The 24,983-nt window shown below is 36.6% G+C and overlaps 1 protein-coding gene across 6 annotated transcripts in view; it reads right to left on the bottom strand.

The window, feature by feature from the left end:
• Nucleotides 1-2,219: 2,219 nt before the first annotated feature.
• Nucleotides 2,220-24,983, bottom strand: part of trpm1a (transient receptor potential cation channel, subfamily M, member 1a) — a 36,723-nt gene continuing 13,959 nt past the window's right edge. For 2 of the 6 annotated variants that reach the window (XM_017356918.4, XM_073907149.1), the window contains exons 10-27: nt 24,619-24,719; nt 23,274-23,447; nt 22,328-22,462; nt 21,941-21,991; nt 20,838-20,978; nt 18,683-18,712; nt 18,225-18,517; nt 16,319-16,547; nt 16,098-16,229; nt 13,925-14,062; nt 13,713-13,841; nt 13,073-13,324; nt 11,136-11,310; nt 7,966-7,986; nt 7,704-7,848; nt 7,410-7,612; nt 7,185-7,317; nt 2,220-4,428 (exon numbers count right to left, since the gene is read on the bottom strand). In XM_017356918.4, coding sequence (XP_017212407.2) covers nt 3,216-4,428; nt 7,185-7,317; nt 7,410-7,612; nt 7,704-7,848; nt 7,966-7,986; nt 11,136-11,310; nt 13,073-13,324; nt 13,713-13,841; nt 13,925-14,062; nt 16,098-16,229; nt 16,319-16,547; nt 18,225-18,517; nt 18,683-18,712; nt 20,838-20,978; nt 21,941-21,991; nt 22,328-22,462; nt 23,274-23,447; nt 24,619-24,719 — 3,695 coding nt within the window. In that variant the 3' untranslated portion in view covers nt 2,220-3,215. 6 annotated transcript variants of the gene reach the window in all.

Below are 24,983 nucleotides of genomic sequence, written 5' to 3' on the forward strand. Positions count from 1 at the left end.
TGTGTGTGTGTGTGTGTGTGTGTGTGTGTGTGTGTGTGTGTGTGTGTGTGTAGAATTTAAACTGAAATGCTGAGAATCAGTCGAAATGTTTTAGAAGACTTAATTTAAGTAACTCAAATTCATTGAATGATTAATTCTGCTATTCTGTTGAAGGGTATATGATTGCTTGAGTTCCATTGGCATTGTGCATCTGATTGATCGAATCCCTGCTCAGAGGTGTGCAGTTCCCACTTAAATGGATTGATCACCATAACATTTAATTCTGTCATCATTTACTCACCAAATCGTTGTTCCAAACCCTGCATGTCTGTTTTTCTTCTTCTTTTTTGTCCATTCTGTAGTAGTCAGTGGTACCAATGGTTATCAGCATTCTTCAAAATATCCTCTGCGTTCTGCAGAGGAAAGTCAAACAGGGTTGAGTACATGGAAGTGTAAATGATGATAGAATGGATTTTTTTGTGGGGGGTGAACTATCCCTTTAATGGCCTTGAAGTCATGTTTGTTGAATATGCATGCAGGCACATTTGCATATTTTTCAATGAAACAATGACAGCACTCTCATACTGAGCATAAAGTCTTACTGACCATTCAATGCAAGCTTTTATGTCTTATTTTATAATGTCTTTCTTGTTTTTCATGTCTGTTCGGTAATATGTCAAGAGTTAACTGATTATATAAAAAAAAGATTAAAATATCTTTTCTAAGTTATTTACACGTGTCCAGTTTATTTTATAATGGCATTTTTTTGTATATATATAAATTACACACATATACACAATAAAATTCATTCATTCATTTTCTTTTCGGCTTAGTCCCTTAGCATTTGATTTACGCAGCGGATGCCCTTCCAGCTGCAACCCATCAGAGGGAAACGCACAATGAAATATGGTAACATTTTCTGTGTCATTTTTAATAGTCATCTAAAATTAAATGCAGTAAACTATTCCCCTTTTCATTAGGGTTTATGATTATATTTAACATTACTAATTCTAATCACAAATATACTAATAATAGTATAGTGAAGTATATATGAAGTATGTTAGCTAAGATGTAAGTGCACAATCATATTAGCATAACAGAGAACATCAAGGCTCTTTTAGACTGAATTGGATGCAGTGATGTGTTGTGAATCTCAAACAAAAAGTGCTTTCAGACTGAACACGAAACTTCTGAGTAAATTCATGCCTTGCCTGCATGTAAGATGGCGCTGACCACAACAATGTATTTTTTTAGGCGGCCTGCTCACAACGACGCTCAAATCTAATCCTGAAATTTGCTAATGAAGTAAAAAAAATATCAACTTACCAACGAGTCCCATTTTTCTGCAATCCTTGCTACGTAATTCATTTTTGTTGATGTTTTTGATGTTGCTGTGAATATGTTCTCAAACAAAAGTTGACAAACACTTGACATCAATGACGTTTCCGAAAATTTTACTTCAGTTCAATGTCTAGTTCAATTGGTTTTCAGATTAGCTTTCTGTGCTCTAGCGCCACCAGTCTCTCCCTTTGTACAACTGCAGCACCAGATCTAAAGTACAAATGCAACCTATAAGGATAGTTGAACCAAAAATGAAAATTCTGTTATTAATTACCCGCCATCATCTTGTTACAAAACCCAGATACATTTGTTCATCTACAGAACACATATTTTAGAGCTCCCTCATCCTCCATAGAGGTTGAGCTAAATTGGGTAAGCTAAATTTTCCGTAGTGTATGTGTTTCCCAGTGATGGGTTGCAGCTGAAAGGGCATCCGCTGCGTAAAACATAAGCTGGATAAGTTGGTGGTTCATTCAGCTGTGGCGACCCCCGATTAATAAAGGAACTAAGCCGAAAAGAAAATGAATGAATGAATTATGTATTAAGGACAGTCCAAAGATTGTGTCTTGTGCTGCTGATGCTAGAAAGAACATGGGTGAGGTGTATTTGCATTTACTTTAGTGCACAAAAGTGTTTGTTGAGCTTTGTACGATTACAGTTGAACCACTAAAGTCACATGGAATGTTTTGTTTTTGGTTCCTTTTCTGGAGTTTGAATGAGTCAGGACCGTGGCTGTCTATGGAGGATAAGAGAGCTCTTGAATTTAATCAAAAATGACTTATTTTGTCTCTCAGAGAATTGGAACAGCATGAAGGTAAGTAATTAATAACAGAATTTTAATTTTTTTGTGTGTTCTAATCCTTTAAGAGAAAAAACATTATAAACTGTTACAAGAAATCCTTGCTTTAGCGTGCTGTAATTTATTGCTCATTATGTGAACACCTCAATATATATCCATTGTTTTCAATCACACTTAGGCCCAATCCCAATTGTACCCCTTAGCCTTTCCCCTTACCCTACCTCTTGTTTTGCATCTTCATGTGAAAGGGGTAGGGGTGTCCCAATTCTCTTTAGCTTGAAAGGTGTAAAGCTAAGGGAAAGGGCTAGACACCCCTAGAAAAGAAGACTTTTCAGGACCACACTCAAAACCAAGGGGTACGAAAATTTCTCAGAATACACCATCTACAACAGAAATTAGGAGATGCACAAATTAGAATTTTTACGACAAACAAGCACCTGTTTTAATACATTTAGCAACTTCTTTAACCTCCTAAAGCAGGGGTGTCCAAACTCGGTCCTGGAGGGCCGGTGTCATGCAGATTTTAGCTCTAACTGGCCTCAACACACCTGCAAGGATATTTCTAGAATGCCTAGTAAGAGCTTCATTAGCAAGCCCAGGTGTGTTTGATTGGGGTTGGAACTAAACTTTGCAGGCCACCGGCTCTCCAGGACAGAGTCTGGACATCCCTGTCTTAAAGTCAAGTGCTATTTTGGGTTTTCTGCCTGGATTCTGCCTACCCAAATTCAAAAGCTTGAATGTCATCAATTCATGACACATTTAGTTACTTGTGTTGTGAAATGATACATCACAGCAAACATAAACATCAGTCTTACTCATAACGAGCCTACAATAAAACCAAAAAAAACAGTTTCGCCATTTCCCTGGGGTGCTTTGAAGTTGTCATGCTGACTGCATCATTAGGTTCAGCATGTACGTTGGTTCTTGGTTTGATGCTTGTCGTAAGGATTGTCACACTGCAGGAAAGTGTCTGAAACTTTCTGACACTGCAAGAATTTGGCCTGGGAGTCTAAGAATCTTTTAGGATTTTCAAATTTGTCTCAGATGAACAAATTGTGGTCAAAATCGCACAGTGTGACCTGTTTTTAGACAAGAATCATGTCTGTGTGCCACTCCTTTCTCTGGAGGGTCTGTAGTCATTGGTGTTAACTTCAAAGGCCTCTGCCAGGTCTCTCACACTACTGGCAGCTCGAGGTTTATCCAGGACGTCCCCTGCAGCCTTCACCTTTCGTGGGTTAGCGTTCAAACTCTTGGATCTGAGTGCGGGGTACATCCTGTCCTCTGCTACATACAAGCGATCCGAGTCTGTCAGCTCCTCTCTCTTATCGTCTACTTCCTCTGTTTTGGTGCTTTCGTTATTCGCCTGTATCTCATCCTCGTCTTTGTTCTTCTCTTCACTTCCCGCTTGATGGCTGTTTGTCCTCTTGCTCTCTTTAGAAGTATCTTCTTTATCTTGGTCGTCCACCTGTCTCAATTTCTCTGAAGATGTCTTAGGTGAAAGGCCGAACGGGGAGGGATGAACTTTGTAATCAAAGCGTGGAGGCCAGCGACCCAATGTTGGGGATCTGTTTGCTTGATCCTGTAGGCCATAAGGCTCTGAAGCCCAAGTGTTCCCAGGACTGCTTAATTTGGATTGCGCCATTGATACATACAAGGTACCGCTTTGGGATCTATTCTCATGCGAAAGCGAGTTATTTTGAGCTTCATTCGGGTACTGCCTCAAGGACTGCGCCCTTTCAAGAGGATGTGAAACTGCTGTGTCTATTCTAGATTCTAGCAGAGCGTGTGCATCTTTTGTGGGCTGACAAGAGGAGCGTGTTGGGGATTGAGAGTTCTGGCCTCCATCTTGTGGCGGGAAGGACTCACAGGGAGAGATTAGGATGTCCACACTAGAGCTGGAATGTGTCCTTTGCCGAAGTGGCAAGACGTCCAATGTGGGACCGTAGGAAGAGGCATGTTGTGGGTTTAGGTCAGTGATGCCAATACTGCTTCGCCTCTCTGTTCCCTGCCCCCTGACCTCATCACCACGTTCTTCGGCATCCAGGTGCCAGCGGTACAAACTGTACCCATCAGCACTGGTGACACTTCCCCGACGAAGCAAACCTGACTGGTCGACGGCCATTGAACTCCCGGATCGAGTGCGTACCAGATCACAGCGGTCGATGCCAGCTAGTCGCTCCAGTGCATGCATCATGCGGCCGGAGAACTCCTCGAGCTGAGCCAAGCGCAGGTCCACTGTCTGCAGAGAGGCTTTCATGGTGTGCTCCCGCTCATTTACTTCCTCCAGGCGCATCGACATGTTCTCCACCCTGTGAGAGAAAATGGCTAGTGTCACTTTCACTTCAATAAAAATTCAGGAAAATGTAATTATTGCTTGTGTGATATAACCTTACTATATATTATACATGGGATCATTATTTTCCATGTCCCGGACAGTGTTTGATTGGCCACACAATTTCAACAAGGATCCTTTGCCTCCTTTTATCTAAGCTTGTATTATACTTACTATGTATATGAGACTATTATTTTGAAAATGTGACTGGCTTTATAGAGCTCCCAGGTAATGTAACAAGGTGTGGGGCATCTCATGTCATCACAGCTGATCGTCAGAATGCAAAATTTGTAAAAGATGAATTATAAATGTATTTGGTTCCTCCTGAAGAGGCATAAGGTCTGTTTAACTGTATCTTTCATTATTTAAATGTGTAATGTGAAATTTGCCGCATATGTTTGTAATGAGGCATGTAGACAGCTGAATATAAGAGTTTAATGCATGTTTATGCATCGTGTCATATCACACAGCTCTTACTGTGATTCTGGAGTTAAAGGATGCCATTAGTCTTATCTGCATTTCTCAAAACTTCTGTTAATACAGAAGGTGATATTAAAGCCTATGTTTTCATATACATTAAAATCACAAATTACAACTCTAAATATATCTCTGTTGCTCCCTTTTGTGAAGTGTAATTATAATTTACCCTATACAGTGCTCAACATATATAAGTACACCCCTCACAAATCTCTCTTTTGAATTAATATTTGTAATAGGAAGCTACACAATATTATATTTCTGCTTATCCATTAGATTAGTCAGTACTGAAGCCAAGTCTGGAGCTTATCTAACAAAATAACTTATATTAAATGGTCCAAAAACTAGAACACCAACATTTATTTGTTATAGAAAATATTAAATACACATTTAAAAAAAAGAGGAAAAACAAACGAAGCAAAAAAAATAAATAAATCAGTTGAAATTTTGTAGGTTGTAATTTTTATTTGCAATATTTTTCTTGAATTGATTAAAATAATGTTTAAATAAATTTATCTGTTTAATAAATCTGATTTGTTAAAATGCACAAAAATACTCTGCCTATATTCACTGAGAAAGGGATCAAAATATTAATTTTCAAAATGGGCTGTACTCAACTATGCTGAGCACTGTATTTTATCTACAACACAACTAAAACTTAAATTTAATTTAATTCAATCACTTTCTCTAACTTAAATAAATCTACCACTTCAGTGGACACTTGTTAAGTCATTTGACAAGAAATCTACTCAATTTGTAAAAATATTTTTTTAAAATATTTTAATAGTCAAACTCAAGTATGACTATTTTGCATGTTTGTACTTTAGAGCACATAGTAATGATTCTGTGTGTGTGTGAAAGAAAGGGCCTTAAGTACTGACACGAACTGCATAGTGTCAGTGAAGAGCTCATTCATAAATACAACAATTCCAAATATATGGACAAAACCAAGGTTTTCAATGTAGGGGAATTTTTAGTTTCTAAATCATTTTTGCACTAACCTAAGCCACCTACCTAAGGTAGTATTTAGATATCAGAGAACAGTTTAACTTATTGAATCAATGCGTTCTACAGCACCTTTAAAGGGCATCTGTTTTCCTTCTTTGTCAAAAAATGAAGTCTTTTGTGTCTCCAGAATGTGTCTGTAAAGTTTCATCTTAAAACACCCATCAGATTATTTATTATACCTTTCAGAATACCTTTGCAATTTCTGCTCTCAATGTTTTGTTGCCTGTGCCTTTAATGCTAGTTCTCCCTACCCACCATTCCCACGTGTGCCTCAATCTCCGCCTTGTCTGCGTCAGATAAACAGCACAGTGATAGACATGATGAAAGCAGATCTCATGTAATGTTTGTGAGAAATACTACAGTAAGAACTTTCCCAATGATTATTTGATGTATTTGTTGTGAAGCCTTTCTGCAACGAGTCACACACAATGGCCTTACAAAGTTCATGTACGCATGCACGCACGTACACACAGCGTGATTGTTTAACTTTGCACTGTTTTTGCACGGCAAATGTGATAGGATACACGTTAATCTGATTGAACGTCCACAAACCAGGACTGAATCGTCTTCTCTCATAATTGTTCTGACATGCGGCTGTGGTGATAAAGACAGTAAAGTCGCTGTAATTCATTACAAACATGCACTGTTTTAAAAACGTTTCAAACTTGTAAAACTCATTCTTGATCACATCTAATGATGATTGATGATCACAGAGAGCTAAACAGATCTTTTTTCATCCCAGTTGATTTGGGCAGATCCTGTCTTGTTGATATGATTATACGTGTTACTACAGAGACATGTTAATACGTTGCTGTCAATCAATTCGGTGGACGGGGAAACCGCACTCCTTTGTCACATTGCTATGGGCCTCAAAATTGGAGGGATTTGGATCCTTTTTTAACGTCAGAAAATTTAAATAAAGAGACTTATTATCTTTATATCACCCCAATTTGACTGTGAACACACTACACCTGCACACAGTCGTGTCCAAACAGCTTACAAAAGATGATTTTCATCATAGGGGCCCTTTAAAATATATAATTTTACAAACTTATAAACTGTTTATGAATGTATGGAGTAAAATTTTACCTTACTGCAAAATATTTTCTTTTAAAAAAATAAATAAATAAACCAAAAAACAGAAAACTTATTCCTAAAAAAACACATCATTCTAAACATTAGAAAAACCTTTATTGTCAACTTCTGAAATAAAATTAGAAGTTGCACTAGCTGTTTTCCATCCAGTACCTCTGGGAAGTGATTCGGATGCGCTCATCATTGGAAGACTGCACCTCATCCTCCTTCTCTCTGAAATACTCCTCCACATTCTGCTCCTCAAACTCATACAGACTCTTCAGCTCCTCAGCACTCAGAGTCAGCTCTGGAAAAAAAACATCATTACAAACAGGTTAAACGGTTTGCTATTTCACTGATACGCTACCAGCACTAAAATTGAACAAAAGCAGTAAATACTCAAGCCGTGGTCTCTGTCATCCAACTCTCCTTCTTGTTTCTTCCGGCAGCGGCAGCACAGGCGCTTCAACACGATGTAAATATGGCTGAAGATGATGAGTGGTGGAGGAAGAACTGGTCTGTCGTGAAACGTCATGATGAGCTGGTAGCGTTGAAACTTCCAGATCTGGTTGGAGATGGATTTTACTTCAAAGAATGTGTTACTGTGAAGGGAATAGGTTAGATCAGTGCTGAAACTGAATATATGTGAAAGTCCTAATTCAATACATTATAATATTTTGCATGCAGTCTCACTTGAACACAGCGATGAGCAGGTTGACTAGTAAGATGTTGGCTACCAGTAGGTAACAGGCCATGATGGCAGGTGTGAGCCACGCACCAGGTATACACGGAGGAAGCTTTTTTCCATCTTCATCATACATGTTTTCTCCACAGGGCGCTGTTATACGTCATACAACGGTGGTTATATCACAAGCATGACACCATTCTGTTGTATAGTTTTTGATAATTACATTTTATTTATGGGTGTAGTTGAAGAAAATGACTGTAAACTCACGGTTAATCTCCATCGCATAGACTAGTAGTATGAAAAATGTAAAAGAGAGAGAGAGAGTACAGATTATGGAGAACTTTTTTTGCATTTCATTATCTGATATTTTTCCTACAGTAAATTATGAGCGAATAGTTCAAGATTTTTTATTTTAAGTGTAGAAAGAAAACCACAGTTTAAATGTTTATGGGTTAGTAATATTTCTTTTAAAACTACTTACTAAGTGAAAATATCTTGCAGTTTGTTCATCAGTGATTCGTAATCATATTCAGGCTTGTAGCCAGGGGGGGCGGGGGTTCGGGTGATTTGATAAATAGTGAAAATAATCCATTGAGAAAAAGGCTTTAAGATCAAGCGGAATCCTCTGTTGACTGTCACATCGGTGTGACTTCAGCTAATCAGTTTTTTTCATGAGTCTAACATCCAGCTATGCAAGAAAACATTCAATCTCAGTCACCTTTCACTACTGTCTTGTATTTAAATAAGAAAACATTTTACAAGTAGTTTTTGTTCTAAATCTTGGAGTTTATTCTTGAAAAACAAATCATCCATAAAAGGGGTGAAGCACGAAAATCGGCCTATAATAAAAATTTATTTAAATACTATTTTGGCTATTGCTGTTATCAAACTATTTTAGCTATTGTTGGGGTTTTTAAATGTACTTTTTTAATTAATTAATTTTTTTACAAAAAGAGGCTATGAAATTGTGAATCTCTACATTATTATTATTATTATTGTTCATATGTTTTAATTTTTTATTATTTAAATGGCCAAATTTTGACAGAGAAAAGTTGAATGTGCTGGCCAGTTTGTTATTTGACTAATAAATGACAATAGGCTACAGTTTTTAATGTAAAACGTTAACAGATTCCTATTTTTTTCTAATGGTAAATGATGTAATAAAATTGTATATTAAAAATAAGTATTTGTTTAATATTTCTTTATTCTGAATCTGTAAAAAATATTTTGGTGCATGAAAATGTGTGACCATCCGACAAGCTAATTCAGCTAAAATAGTGCTTAAAATGTCACTAAAAGTCAGTATTTAAATCTCAAAATTGAATATTAAATAAGACGAGTAACTGCAAAAATGTCCACTTTTTGAGAAAAAACCCCCACCCTTTTCACCAGGCTGGCAACAGGCCTGATATTACAATGATTTCTGAAGGACCAGACTGAACACTAAAGTAATGACTGCCTAAAAATGTAGCTTTATCACCACAAATAATGAATGACTTTTATTACATAGATTTTTACAATTACATTTTCATTAAAATAGAAAATTTCTAATAATATTTCACAATATTGCTGTTTTATAGTAATTTTGCTAAAATAAATGTAGACTTGAGCATAAGAAAAAAAAATCTAACTAACCCCAAAACATTTGAACAGTAGTAGTACAACTAGTTTTCATATACAGCCCTGTAAAAAAGTACAGCTGTTATTCATTCTGTGGATTTGCCATTAATAGGTCATGTTCTAAATAACACATTCCTTTTTATTTTATAAACTACTCATAAGCATGTCTAAAAAATGCTAAAAGAGGTCAATATAAAATATTCCATGTGATGTTTTCAGACCTTATACAGCAGGCAAAAAAATGTATTGAACTCATCACCATTTTTCCCAGAAAACATATTTCTAAAAGTGCTGTTATCTTGACATTTTCACCGAATGTTGGTAACAACCAAAGAAATCCATATTTTCAAAGAAAACTAACCTAATTAGTATAAAAAATGAAGTTAAGCATAATAAAATGAAATGACATGGGAAAAAAAAAAGTATTGAACACATGAAGAAAGGAAGGTGTAAAAAGGCAGTGAAAGCCCAGACAGCAGCTCAAATCTCTTTTTGCAATACCGTTCCTAAGGTATGTGCAAGATTTTTTATTTAGATTTTTTTTGTTTTGTTTTTTAGGACAACAGTATCTTCAGCAAAAAACAATATCCAAAGATGCAGTTATAAATTGTAAAGAAATCTGTGTTTTTGAAACTAATGGAGACAGCAGAAATCAATGATTCATTTGATCTATTTAGTCTGACATGTTTACTGCTCCAAAATATTATAAATCATTCAAAAAAAATAAAATATATTGTTTTCAAATGGTTTTTGTTTTGTTGCCCAAACATTTTAAAAGAACATTTTAGAGCAGTTATCACACTACCATGATACTGTGAAACTGTGATATTTTTATCCAAGGTTATCATACCGTCAGAATATTATACCGGCCCATGCCTACCCTCTGCCCTTTGTCATTGTAAATTAATATTAGCTGCTTCAGTCCAACATCTACATTATCAGGATGAAGATAAAACTAGGGTGGACATATCAGCAAGACAACGATCTAAAACACAAAATGGAAACTCTCAAATAGTTTTAGAGAAAGAAAATCAAGCTGTAGAATGGCCAGGCCAATCACCTGAAATAAATCCAATATAAAATACAAAATAAAGCTCAGATTTGATAGAGGAGACCCACAGAACCAAGACTTTTACACTGTTGAAGTCTGTGAAAAACCCACACCTGAGCAATTTATGTGACTTCACTCTCCTTATGAGAGACGTCTTGAAGCTGCCATCACTAAAAAAAGCTTTTTTATAAAATAGTTCAGTATTTCTCCTTGTGTCATTTCATTGATAAAATACAACACTTTTTTTTTTACTTTGTTCTGTTTTGTTTTATTTTTATGTTTGTATTGTTTGGGGTTTTATCTAAATCTGGTTCAATCTCATGTCAGCAGCTCCTTTAGAAATATTATTTCCAAGAAAAACATGACATGTTCAATACTGTTTTTCACCACTGTATATCAGGAAAAAAAGGTTGATCAAAACAGAAGTTTCAAAATGTAAGAATTTTATATGTAATTATAAATTATTATTTTAAACAAGTGAACAAGTATACAACAGCAACAAAAACATTGCAACAAGTTCATCAATCGACAACTAAGAACAGGTCGAAACTACATCTACTGTACAAACCTCACAAGCGGGGCAGGTAAAGACCAGCACTATCACACACTCAGTCCATCACACATGATTCACCACATGATCAACAGATGAGACAGGTATTTGTTCTGCAGAGCTCACAGAGACAGAGCGGGTGGAATGAAGACGAGACCACGGGATCATCCACACATGAATCAGGAAACAGAATCTTACTATGAATTCTAGTCTTACGGTCTATCGAGTCAGCAAACACTTCTCCATAGATCATCCAATAGGGCATGTAGAAAATGTTTCTCGCCAGACGCCACGTCGGCTCTTCGTCCGGGTGCAGGATGGCCTGGCGCGCAACGCCGAAGCTCATGAGGACCACCAGCATGATCACCACAAAATACAGCATGTCGATCATCTGCACACACATAAAAAAACATAATTATTTCTGTTTTGAGATCTTACTGTTTGTTACTGTGTACTAAGAGGATGTTATGATATTGCCGAGTACGAAGCGATGCTGGATTAACATCTATGTTGATCCTGAAACATTATTTTTGTTTGAAAATGTAATCCATAGCTATTCCCTACCTTAAATCCAACCATAACTGTAAATTATTCTCAAACTCAGAGGTATAATAGTTGCATAAATAAGTGCATAAACCTAACCGCAAGCCTAAACTTAACATAAACTGTAAACGTATCCCTTAAATCTGATTGGCTGATTGTAATGTTGTTCCAGGATCAACATAGACGTTCATCCAGGAACATTTCCTACTTGGTTGAAATCAGGTTGGCAGAACTAAGATTCCCCGTTCATTGACCACTACCTGTTTAACGACCACGTTTCGGCTTTCGGCTTTGTGATTTAGGATTATAATCACTGGAAATTTTGTGTATATTGTAGACCTATATACTGTAAACCACTCTGTTGTCATTACTACAGATATTAAGTTAATATAACTTGACATTACTTAAAATACTAAGTTATGGCATCAAAACTTAAACTGTAAGGTGTATTTAACTTACTCAATAGGCAGCAAAAAATAAATAAAAAGGTATTAATATTTTAACATTTTAATTTCTACAAACGATTCACCATGTCTCTGTTTAAAATGATTGATTGCACTTGAAATTCTCCTTTGACAACAGCGCTGATTGGTCGATATATGTTATATGTCACAAGGGGGTCATTTTGCTGAGGTAGGACAGAAAAGTGAAATTAGTAAGTAGATGTTTAAATGCTTATATACATTTTTATTAATTGATATACACACAGGGGTAACACGGTGGCGCAGTGGGTAGTGCCATCACCTCACAGCAAGAAGATCGCTGGTTTGAGTCCTGACTGGGTCAGTTAACATTTCTGTGTGGAGTTTGCATGTTCTGCCCGTGTTGACGTCAACACACATCATCTTCTTCTGCTCCGGTCTCTCCCACAAGTACAAAGACATGCGCTCTAGCTGAATTGGGAAAGCTAAATTGTCCATAGTGTATGTGTGTATGTCTTGGTCCTCCAGGTTTGGGTTGAGCACTGGGCTAACAACCCACTTCGTAAAAATTAGATGTTACGAAACATCAACATGATGCGGCTAAATATCAACTTGGATACAAACGGCCCTGGGAGTAAGTAAGTAATGAAATAAAGCAAGTAAGTAAAGAAAAAAAGTAAGTAAAGTAAAAAATGTGGAGGTTTAGGAGGTTTATTAGCCATTTTAAATGATCTGTATTAAACATTTAAGTTAATTCAATGAAAAGACCATATTTGGTCAACTCAGTTAATTGAGTTGACAATTTCCCATTATTCAAACAAACTAGGGGAATCACTTTCCACAAATAATTTAAGTAGTCTTAACTTATTAGGATATATACTTTGTTTTTGCCACTTCAAAGGAAAGTAGAGGAACTGACGCCATTTTATGTTGTACCCGTTTGTACTGTTTAATGTTTTTTTTTTTATGTATCTTTCAATTTACTTTTCTTTTGTTAACAAGTAAGGTTATTTAGTCACATAAAAAGCTGTGTTTTGTTTATAATTTTGGCCTTGTCAGTTCCTGAAGAGATTCTAAAAACGTTCTCATTCTCATGCATTCTTTTGTACAAATATCCATTTCTGCAACGGTTTACTAGCCCCATAGGTCAAAACACAGTAATATTTAGGCTTTTCTGTTTGCACTCACCATTTTTCCAATCATCATGACGTACGGTCCTAGATACTTGTTAACTCCGAAGATGTCGAGTACACGAATGTACCAGAAGATGATGTCCACGCAGTAGATGACGCGGCCATAGCCCATGTAGGGCTCGTTCTGCAAGCGCAGCAACAAGCCCATGAGGAAGGTGGTGATGGCAGCCAGATCAGTGATATTCCAGTACTCCTCAAGCCAAACGTTTATTTTCTGTTTCAGCTTTCCGGGCTCTGACATCAGGATCTGCACACAAATAAAGTATTAAAGAATTATTAGAGTATTAAATTAAAAAATAAATGTGTAAACATATCATTAGGCCTGTCTATTCAATGCATTAATTGAATTAATTAGTAAACTGCAAGAAAATGTGTTTTTATTTGCAATGTAATTGCAATACATTTTTCTTTGCAATTAATACTCTGTCCTCCAAATTGTGTAAAAAAGTGAATTCACGTCATGAATTCAAGGCGAAAGCTCCTAAATGTCTCAGTCAGATTTAATATGTGATTCAATTAAATCCATTAATTAAATGCTACTTATTAAGACTATTAATAAGACTAGGCTAAATCATTAATTGATTAACAGCCCTAATTATAATATAGCAACATATTATTTTGCTTGTATGCATCACCTGTCTAACTTTCTCCAGTCCAAGAGTGATGATGTAGGAAATGACGATCCATTCCTGCAATGATGGCCATCTTTCCATTTTCACCAGGATGATGTAGTTATACAGCATCAGGTACACCAGGTATGCAGTCTGAGAAGAAAAATATGTTCATGACCAGTTAAAGATGAGTGCTGTGACATTTTTTATCATTTGTTTTTTAAAGTATCACCTACCGTATTGAACCAGAACTTGGTATATGGAGCGTTAAAGAAATAGTAAATCTTCTTTCCAACAGGCAGTCGTTTCTGTTTCTTTTTACCATCTTCCTCATCACCTTTCTTGGATGTTGCGTCCATGCTTACTGTGCCATCCTGAAAATTGAATATCCATTATGATATTTTTTCACTTTTCATCTCATTCAAAATATGAGTGTGCTAAGATTTTTATTGTGAAAACCTACATACATACAGTGCCACCTAAATCTTTACAGGAAAGAGATGGACCATATCTCTTAATAATAATAATAATAATAATAATAATAATAATAATAATAATAATAATAATAATAATTCCTTACATTTAAATAGCGCGTTTCTGGACACTCAAAGTGCTTTACACATTTTTGGGGGAAATCTCCTCATCCAACACCAGTGTGCAGCATCTACCTCAATGACGTGACGGCAGCCATATAGCACCAGACCGCACACCATTGAATTGGTGGAGAGGAGACAGAGTGATTAACCCAATTATGATATGGGAATGATTAGCAGGCCATGATGTACAGAGGCAAGTGGGCCAGGATGCCGGGTTAAATTCGAACTCTTTTTCAAATGATTTTTAACGACCACAGAGAGTCAAGATATCAGTTTAACGTCTCATTCAAAAGCTGGTGCTTACTGAACAGTATGGAGTCCCCATCAATACACTGGGGCATTAGAACGCGCACAGACCGCAGGTTGAGCGCCCCCAGCTGGTCTCACTAACACAACTTCCGGCAGCAACCTAGCTTTCCCATGTGGCCTCCCATCCAGGTACTGCCCTGCTTATCTACAGTGGGCGACCATGTGAGAGTTGCAGAAAGCTAGCTGCCGGCTTCCAAGATAGAGTAGTGAAAGTATTCTATCACAAAGAATTTAGCTTACTACAAAAAGGAATTCAAAACCCTACCTCACACCCCACCCATCTAACATTGATCAAAATGTTTGCGGAAGGTTCATAAAAAATAAAATAATAGGCAAATTATACAGTACATGAATAACTTTTATAATCATAATATGGAACTGGGTGTCATGGTGGCGCATTGGTTAGCGCACTGTTGTCTCACAGTAAGAAGGTCGAACCTCGGCTGGGTCAGTTGGCATTTCTGTGTGGAGTTTGCATGTTCTCTCCGTGTTGGCGTGGGTTTCTCCGGTACCCCAAAAGTCCAAAGACATCTGCTATAAGTGAATGGGTAAGCTAAACTGTCCGTAGTGTATATGATTGAATGAGAGTGTATGGGCGTTTCCCAGTAATGGGTTGCAGCTGAAAGGGCATCTGCTGAATCAAACATATGCTGGATAAGTTGGAATTTTCCGCTGTGGCGACCCCAGATAAATAAAGGAATATAGCCCAAAAAAAAATGAATGAATGAATATAGAACTGGCTGGGACAAAAATTTTAAATTGAAGCAAGGTGTACTGTAAGATTTTTGCAGATCTGATTTTATTCTTTCAGAATGGAGAAATAAATATGGAGTTGTGGGTTATAAAGTCAGAATTGTTAGTTAATTACGCAGCCGTAAGAAAATAGCCTTTCCCCAGCTAAATGGAAGTCATGGAATGGGAAATAAAGTATGAATTGTGGGATTTTATCTGCCTAGTTCTGACTTCTTCGTGTAATTCAGTTTTTTTCCCCATTGCATTTATGCATGTTTTGCAACTCTGTCTTAAGAACTAGCAAATGCAGGCTTGTATAACGCAATTTTAAGAAAAAAGTCAAAAATGCACAACACAAACTCGCAACTTAAACAAAATTTGAATTGTGAGATAAAGTCACAATTACCTAATTTAAATGGCGCCTCAGAGGAATGAATCGCCAACTATTCCAGCTTATGTTTTACGTAGCGTATGCCCTTCCAGCTGCAACCCAGTACTGGCAAACACTTATAAACACTTAATCACACACACATACGCTTCGGCACATACGTTTTGGACTGTGAGGAAAACCGGAGCACTCAGAGGAAACCCACAGGAACACAGGGAGAACATGCAAACTTCAAACAGAAATGCCAACTGATTCAGCCAGGACTCGAACCAGTGACCTTCTTGCTGTGAGGCAACAGTGCTAACCACTGAGGCACCGTGCCGCACAATATTATTATTATTTTCATAAAATTTGTTACTTACCACTTTTAAACTATGATTTTACCTTGGTAGATTTGGTATCGTCGTCTTTGTCTTTAACCTCCTCTTTGTCTTTAGAGTTTTGATAAGACAGATCATCTCCAGTTCGGAAGTCGAGAAGAAGGATGGCTGGAGGGAAAATGATTCCGAGGATTACCTGGGAACGACATAAATTTAAAACATAGTTAATGCATAAGTTTAAGGTTCAGTGGTGTATTAATGCATGGTTTATTTTGAGTTGCACACCTTGAGTCCATTGCTCTTGCCGACCCGCAGGCAGCCCATCCACATGTCAGTGAGCAGCATCTGTGAGCAGGTATGAGCTATGAAGTCTCTGTGTTTGGCAGCTACAGCAAGCTTCAGACAGGTGGAGTTGCTCCAGTTCTTCAGCTCATACGTCAGCAGCTTCATGGCCATGTGTTCATCATGCTTGTACGACTGATCAAGCAGCTCATATGCTAACTGACCAAAATCCCTGAGCGTGAGTGAGAAAAGACAGAAAGAGAAAGAGGTTTTGTGTGAGTGGAGACACTCGATGAAACATTCATTTTGAAATAAAAGATTTAAAAAGTACTGTTTTTTGCCCTAAGCAAATAAATGATTTAAACATATTGCATTAAATAGAGTTTGCAGTTGATTCTTTTTTATTTTGTAATTTTTTAATTTATAGTTTTACAGAAAAAAAAAGTTATTATCTATGTTAACTTTCTATATTTTTAACTATTATTAATACATCAACATATGCTTTTTTATGTTTGGTATTTGTCTGGACCATTACGCTTCCATTTCAAATAATCTTTCCAATCCAAAATGTTAACAGTTAAGACTTCATTTAATCAAGATGATTGAGTGTTCTGAGAAAAAGACAACTAAAAATAAATAATAAGAAATAAATACCAAGTGTGACTGATTAGCCCCATGGCTGGAATTGCTTAGGGCCCCCAAATCACTAAATCCGCCCCTTAACATATCATTCATTCATTCATTTTCTTGTCGGCTTAGTCCTTTTATTAATCCGTGGTCGTCACAGCGGAATAAACCACCAACTTATCCAGCAAGTTTTTTTACGCAGCGCATGCCCTTCCAGCTGCAACCCATCTCTGGGAAACATCCACACACTCATACACTACGGACAATTTAGCCTACCCAATTCACCTGTACCGCATGTCTTTGGACTGTGGGGGAAACCGGAGCACCCGAAGGAAACCGAAGCGAAGGCAGGGAGAACATGCAAACTCCACACAGAAACGCCAACTGAGCCGAGGTTCGAACCAGCAACCTTCTTGCTGTGAGGCGACAGCACTACCTACTGTGCCACCGCCTCGCCCCCCCCCTTACTAAAATATAATATAATATAATATAATATAATATAATATAATATAATATAATATAATATAATATAATATAATATAATATGATATAATATAATATAATATAATATAATATAATATAATATAATATAATATAATATAATATAAAATAATATAATATAATAAAATATAATCAGTGGTGAAAAGAAACAAATAACAAATACTCAAATTACTGTAATTAAGTAGTTTTTCTCAGGAATTGTAATTTACTAAGTAGTTTAAAAATGTGCACTTTTACTTTGATTTGAGTAAAAAATCAAATCGCACATAGAAAATAAATCGCATCATACTGAACTACCTCAAGACATGCAGAAAACTGTTTGGAAGCATTAAAAGTGTCCAAGAAGATACTTTACACGCAAGAACCCAAAGACGAAGATGACAGATGTTTACTGTATGATGGCCTTAAACAATAACTAAATGCACTACAGAATAGTACGTTTACACACACACATGCACAAATTACATGTAAACGCATAAACCATTCCCAGCGTAGGTTAATGCACACTACTCACTACTCTTAAGTACTTTAAAAATAGCTACTTTTACTCATACTTTGTGTAATATTTACAACAAATATTTTTACTCTACCTGCACTACATTTTTTAAGCAAGTAATGATACTTTTACTTGAGTATGAATTTTCAATACTCTTTCCACCACTGAATATAATATAATATAATATAATATAATATAATATAATATAATATAATATAATATAATATAATATAATATAATATAATATAATATAATATAATATAATATAATATAATAGTTTCTGACTTTGAGTTATTGTCAAGATCCTGTGAGATGTCATCCACCAGCTCGCTCCGTGAGGACTCGTGCGCCATGGCTTTGTAGAGTTTGCAGGCCACCAGAGCTTTGGCCATGGCCTCCTCGCCCCTCTGCCAGAGAAACAGCGCCATCTTCTGCCGCTTCATCAGCACTGCCCACACCATTAGCTCGTGGAAAGGGTACTGGAAGCGACTGACCTCAGGATCATCAACATCAATGTCGATCTCCTCCTCTTTCTTCTTCTTCATCTTTTTTTTGCCTTTAGGTCTTGGGTCATCGTCCTCTCAGGGGAAATATAAATGAAAGCGACAATAAATACTGCAGGTTTGAGTTAAAAATCTCATTTCTTTTCTCATTTGTGTGTTCATATTTGATGTATATAAACATATTTGTCATTCTGAATGTTTTTAAAAGCTGTTTTATCAAATGGTTTAAAAATGGCTTACCTCCATACCCAGAAGTTTCAAGGCTTTGGGCTACAAGAAAACAGACACAGGGACACAGAACATAAACTCAAGCAACTTTGCCATGCTTAAAGCTTGGAGCTAGAATATACAGTAGCCTAATTAAAGTTAGTCTCTGTATGTGGTTAACACAAACTGCGGCCCACTTAAAATGAGATCTTAAATCTGCACGTATGAATGGATAAATCATGTATGAATTGGTCAAGTAGTGTATTTATGCATGTAGTCGCTTACTTTTCTGACACACATTCTGTAAATAAACGAGCTGGATCTAATTTCTAATGTAAATATGTAATTCCAAATCATTCATTTTAAAATACAAGTTAATGTTTAGATTTCAAAGATATACAAATGTCATGTGTACATGCAACATATGTCAAAATTTATCAAAATGGTTTATAAATGAATTTGATGACATATAGCCAATAGTTATGAGGCCCAAGCAACATTTAATTTTTTTGTTAATACTTTACATTTAACTAAAGCAGTTTTATTTTTACTTTAAGAACAGTAGCCTACCAATTTTATCTTTTAAAAGCACACTTTAAACATAGACTTTTAATTAATTTATTTATTTACTCATTTTTACCTGTAAGCACAGTAGTGTTAATGTTCAAACTATTTATAATGTTTAAAGTGGCTGACAATAATATTGGGAATTAATCTACCTCGTCATTATGGTGGTACTTGAAGAGATTTTTTTTCTGAGGTGGTACTTGATGAAAAAAAGTTTGAGAACCACTGGTCTAGAACAGTGGTTCTCAAAGTGGGGGTCGGGACCCCTTGAGGGGTCGCAGAACAATAAAGGGGGGGTCGCCTGGTGATTTCCAAAAATCTACTTATTATTATTAGACCATAAGAATTACCATATTTTATCCATAACCAACTGAAAAGAAAAAAAAAAACAGTCATTTATAGTTACTATAGTAGCTTATTTACTTGTTCTATTGGATTGCGACCCCTGGGGTAAATACATTATATCAAAGACACAGCAATAGCGTCAGATGCAGCAGATTGATTTTATAGCACCAGGTTAAACTTTCTGGCACATTTACACCACTGAAATACATAAAAAATAAACAAAGAATAGACTGTGGTCTATTGGTGTGTGTGCGCGCCATTGCATGCAAGTTTTCTGTATTTATTACCACCTCAGGGGATATTGGGGGTCGCGAGTCACTGGTATTGTTATTTTAGGGGTCGCGTGCTGAAAAGTTTGGGAACCCCTGGTCTAGAACACCAGTGTTAATCCATTTTGCAAGATAGACCATTCTTAATGGTACAAAAAAGAAAAGAAAAAAAATCTGTGCCACCAAAACCAAACACATCAATATTATCATACTAAATCTATCTGTGAGTTGTCATGACAGAAGTAGAAAGTTCTGTCATGAAACTATTATTTCGCAACGTAGGCAGATATGTCCTATTCAATCTGCTTCTGACCACATGATCAACTCATGGTGCAGGTGATTAGTTACTGTCCTCTCAGCTCCTCAACATTTAAATACCTCAGTGTTGTTTATACTAGCAATCTGCTGCATTTTTTCGGATACCCTCCTTCACCCCAGCTCCACCTGTGTGGAGATCTACTATAGGGGTTTTTTATGTATGTTTTGTTAGCAGCAGTATTTTGTTAAATTCTCAGGCAGCATCTCTAAATACTGCCAGTAGCAGGTCTGAGTACCAATGATCAAAGCAGCAGCAGTGCAGCAGATTTATGCCACCAGGACCAAACATTAACATTTCCATATACATATTCATTACCATACTAAATCTGTTGTGATATTTTAACCCTCAAAGTGTCAGTAGCCATTTGCACTTTACATTTTAATGATCACCAAGGTTTACCAAACATTTAAAAAAAAAAAAAAAACTTTTTTGTTTTAGATTCCCACTATGCAGACTTTTCCTGACCACATTTTTAATGGTCTACTGAAAAAAAAAATTGTATACTGAAAATCATTTGCACCTTGGATACCTTTAAGGTAGATAAATAAATTATTATGAATCCACTCATGTTATTTTGGCCATTATTAATATACAGATACTTATCCATGTTGTCAGTTATGTTTGCAGGAAACTTTGCTTGTGTATTTTCAGATGTGCATGCATGCATAAGGAGTTGGTGATAACTCACTCGTTTTAGTCCATAGAGATTATTATAAAGAGTGCGAAAACTTTTCCTAGTGTAGTTACAGCGATACGCTCCTCCCATGAGATACTCCAGGACCAGTCCAATGTCAATCAGGGTGATCTGGTAATCTGGCGGGAGATTTCCCTAGAAATATGAATGTCATAACACTATGAAATAAAATCAATGTCTTTCTATTGCTGTATTATGCAGTAGAGTAAAATTAAACTACTAGGCTACAGTTAACACCTGCTTTGTATGTTATTACTCCATTGAATGGATGTTATCAGTGCTTATCAGCTGATAGATATGGGCCAGTATGGGCCTTCTGCGCCTACTGGTAGGCATTAGATGGCTTTTATGATCCATCCACATGGTTAATCAGCTATAATAATAGAAAAGACTCCAGATCCAGATCTGTTTTTACATTACTGTGATGGTTGGGTTTAGGGTTGGGGTAGAGGTAAAATACAATAATTGGGAAATTTAATAAATAATATAAATAATTCACTGGGAATCCCTGGGGCTCAGTGGGTTACACAATCACCTCACAGCAAGACAATGGCATATCTGTGTGGAGTTTACATGTTTTCCCCATGTTCTTTTGGGTTTCCTCCAGGTGCTCCGGTTTCCCCAAGTCCAAGACATAGGTGAATTGGGTAGGCTAAATTTTCTGTAGTGTATGAATGTCTCCCAGTGATGGGTTGCAGCTGGAACGACCTCCACTGCATAAAACATATGCTGATATGTTGGCGGTTCATTCCGCTGTGGCGACCCCTGATTAATAAAGGGACTAAGCCGAAAAGAACATGAATGAATTATTCTCGTAATAATAATCTCATTCTCGTTAATTACAGCCACAGCCATATGTGATCTACAGCTGATTAACCATGTGAATGGATAATAACAGCCTTCTGAGCCTACCAGTAGGCGCAGAAGGCCCCTACTGGCCCATATCTATCAGCTGATAATGACTGATAACGCATTCAACCCATTCAATCGGGTAATAACCTTCAAATCGACTAAAACAAATGCAGTTTATGTTTTAACTCATTCCAATAATCTAAATGTCAAAAATGATAACCCAAAATATGAATAATGAACTTTACCTTTTTTACATCTCTGACCACAAAATGTAGTGTGTTAATCGGCCCTAACCTCTTAAAGCAAAAAAAGAAGAAAAAAAAATCAGTTAAAAAAAAGTCCACCGTCTGTAAAACACACAGATGTTAGTGGGCTAAGTGCTTTCTCCTCAACAACAGATTACATTAGATGAGATGATAATGGATATCCTGAACACACAACTGACGTTTTCTAACCATATTGCACAGAAAGAGAGGATGACAACAGTGAAAGCTCAGATAACTGGACATGTGGGTCATATTCATCATCATCTCTGTTATTAAAGCATAAATAGTGCTCTGTTAAATAGAGAGCACTGTAAAAACAGAGCTGTGACCCTTTAATATTGCATTAATTGATGATTGTGTGCTGACTGTGTTATAAAGCTCTTCAAGCCGTGGGATTGTCAGGAAATGGTGGATATTGACGCCATTTTCAATGAGGAGCTTCACAAAATCCACTCTGTCAAGCACGAGTGCATCCATCATGGCCTGCTCCAGAGAATTAACCTGTTTAACACATAAAAATATGACATTTTAAATCCCTAGCAAGAACATGTGCACATATATAAAAATAAATTAATACAAATCCCTGTATATTCAGAAGTGAGTAAAGCATGTGCACAGTGCTAAAAACTGTTGTCAAATTAAGAAAAGTTCAGGACTTATAGTATCATTTTAATACAATTTCCGATTTCAGAAACCATTGCAACATATATTTAAACTCTGATTAAGTCTGGCATATAAATGTAATCATCATCTCAATTTGATTGTTACCGTTAAATACTTCTATATACTCAAAACAAAACTTTGTTACATTGTGTTCATATTTTGTTAGACATTGTAACTATTTGCAAAAGCACAGAGCTTATGCTAAATTAAATTCTGACTTAAATGCTTCTAATAGTTGGCTAATAGGTTTATACTCTCAGCCTGTCTGGGATTGGCTACAATTACACTCAGTCACAGATATCATATGCACAAACTGTTGCCTGATGATCTGATACATAAAGCACACACGATGGTAAACTCTTTGGGAGTTTTGATGTCATCATCTGATTTGTTGAATGGATTCCCTGGAAACAAAGCCATTGTGATTCCAAACATCCTTATGGAGTTCAGAATTTTTGAAACGGTCTGAGGTATGGCTATACAAGACTAGGCTATGATACGGGAAAAAACATTTTGGATACAAACATCTGATGCTCTTGTTCAATCATGCAAATGTACAAAGAATTGAGTCATCATAGAGTCTATCATTGGATTCTATGTTAACCCAGTTCTGGTACTTTTGATACAACTATTAAAGAGTAAATCTTACCCAGTTCAGCAGCTCTAGTTTTCTAGGGTCTGTCTCCTCCGGTGGCTCAGGTTTTGATTTGGCACCTTTGCCCTTCTTGCCCCTGGCAGGTTTACCTTTGCTGACACGGGTGGCGATGGGGCTCTTTGGTTTGTCCTGCTGACCTGTGGATGAGGTGGGCAGAGACCCAGCAGGCTGACAATATAGAGAAATGAGTATTTAATAGCGCCATTATGTGTTTTCTTTTTAATAACCATTATTCATTTTAATCTGTATAAGCAATCTGTGTGCTACAGTGCATCGGGAAAGTATTCATAGCGCTTCACTGTTTTCTATTGTTTTTATATTAAAGCCTTATTTCCAAAAAAAGATTAAATTAATTTCTTTCCTCACAATTCTACACACGATACCCCATGATGACAATGTGAAACAAGATTTTTTTAAATTGTTGTTCAATACTTTGTTGATGCACGTTTTGCAGCAACTACAGCCTCAAGTCTTTTTGAATATCATGCCACAAGCTTGGCACACCTGTGTTTGGGAATTTTTGCCCATTCCTCTTTGCATTACCTCTCAAGCTCTATCAGGTTGGATGAGAAGCAACTGTGTACAGCCATTTTCAGATCTCTCAAGAGATGCTCAATAGGATTTAGGTATAGCCTCTGGCTGGGCCACTCAAGGACAGTTGTTGTGAAGCCAGTCCACTGATATTTTGGCAGTGTGCTTTGGGGCATTGTCCTGCTGGAAGATGAACCGTCACCCCAGTCTGAGTTCAAGAGCACTCTGAAAAAGGTTTTCATTCAGGATGTCTCTGTACATTGCTGCATTTATCTTTCCCTCTATCCTGACTAGTTTTCCAGTACCTGCTGCTGAAAAACATCCCCACAGCATGATGCTGCCACCACCATGCTTCGCTGTAGGGATGGTATTAGCCTGGTGATGAGCGGTCAATCCTGTCAAACCTGAGTTCTACAGACAATTCCTTTGTCTTCATGCTTGGTTTGTGCTTTGACATGCACTGTCAACTCTGGGACCTTATATAGACAGGTGCATGTCTTTTCAAATTATTTTCAACCAACTAAATTTACCACAGGTGAACTCCAATTATAAGCTGCTGAGATGTTACCCCAATTAACATCTCCAGGTTATTATTTTTAATAAATTAGCAACAATTAAAAAAAATCTTCTTTCACATTGTCATTATGGGGTATTGTGTGTAGAAATGTAAGGAAATGAATTTATTTAAACCATTTTGAAATAAGGCTGTAACATAAAAAGAAAGTAGTGGAAAAAGTAAATCGCTATGAATACTTTCTGGATGCAATGTTTGTGGCCCATATTGCCCATTGTGTTTGGCATCACTTACAGGCCAGTGTTGTCCATGAACAAAGATCTGACTTCGAGCAATATCCACACGGTTCCAGGCCAAAGCCAAACTCAGCTGATCTGGAGCTGAGGCATTTGTGCCTGACAAACCCAGAGGAAATAATTTAATAATTTAAATGCTAACCACTGACTTACATAGCATTTGTTTGGTTACCAGATTCCAACATTTTTCAAATTATCTTCTTTTATGTTCAACAGAACTCAAAAAAAAAAAAAAAAAAAAACTCAAACTGGTTTGGAACATGTCAAAGGTTAGCTGATGACAGAAATGTTTTTTTGAGTGAACTTTCTTGTCAAAACCAAATGTTTAAGAATGTTTATGGAATTAGAGAGAAAAAACAAGAC

This window comes from Danio rerio, chromosome 7 (assembly GCF_049306965.1).
Source record: "Danio rerio strain Tuebingen ecotype United States chromosome 7, GRCz12tu, whole genome shotgun sequence".
Taxonomy (NCBI): Eukaryota; Metazoa; Chordata; class Actinopteri; order Cypriniformes; family Danionidae; genus Danio; species Danio rerio.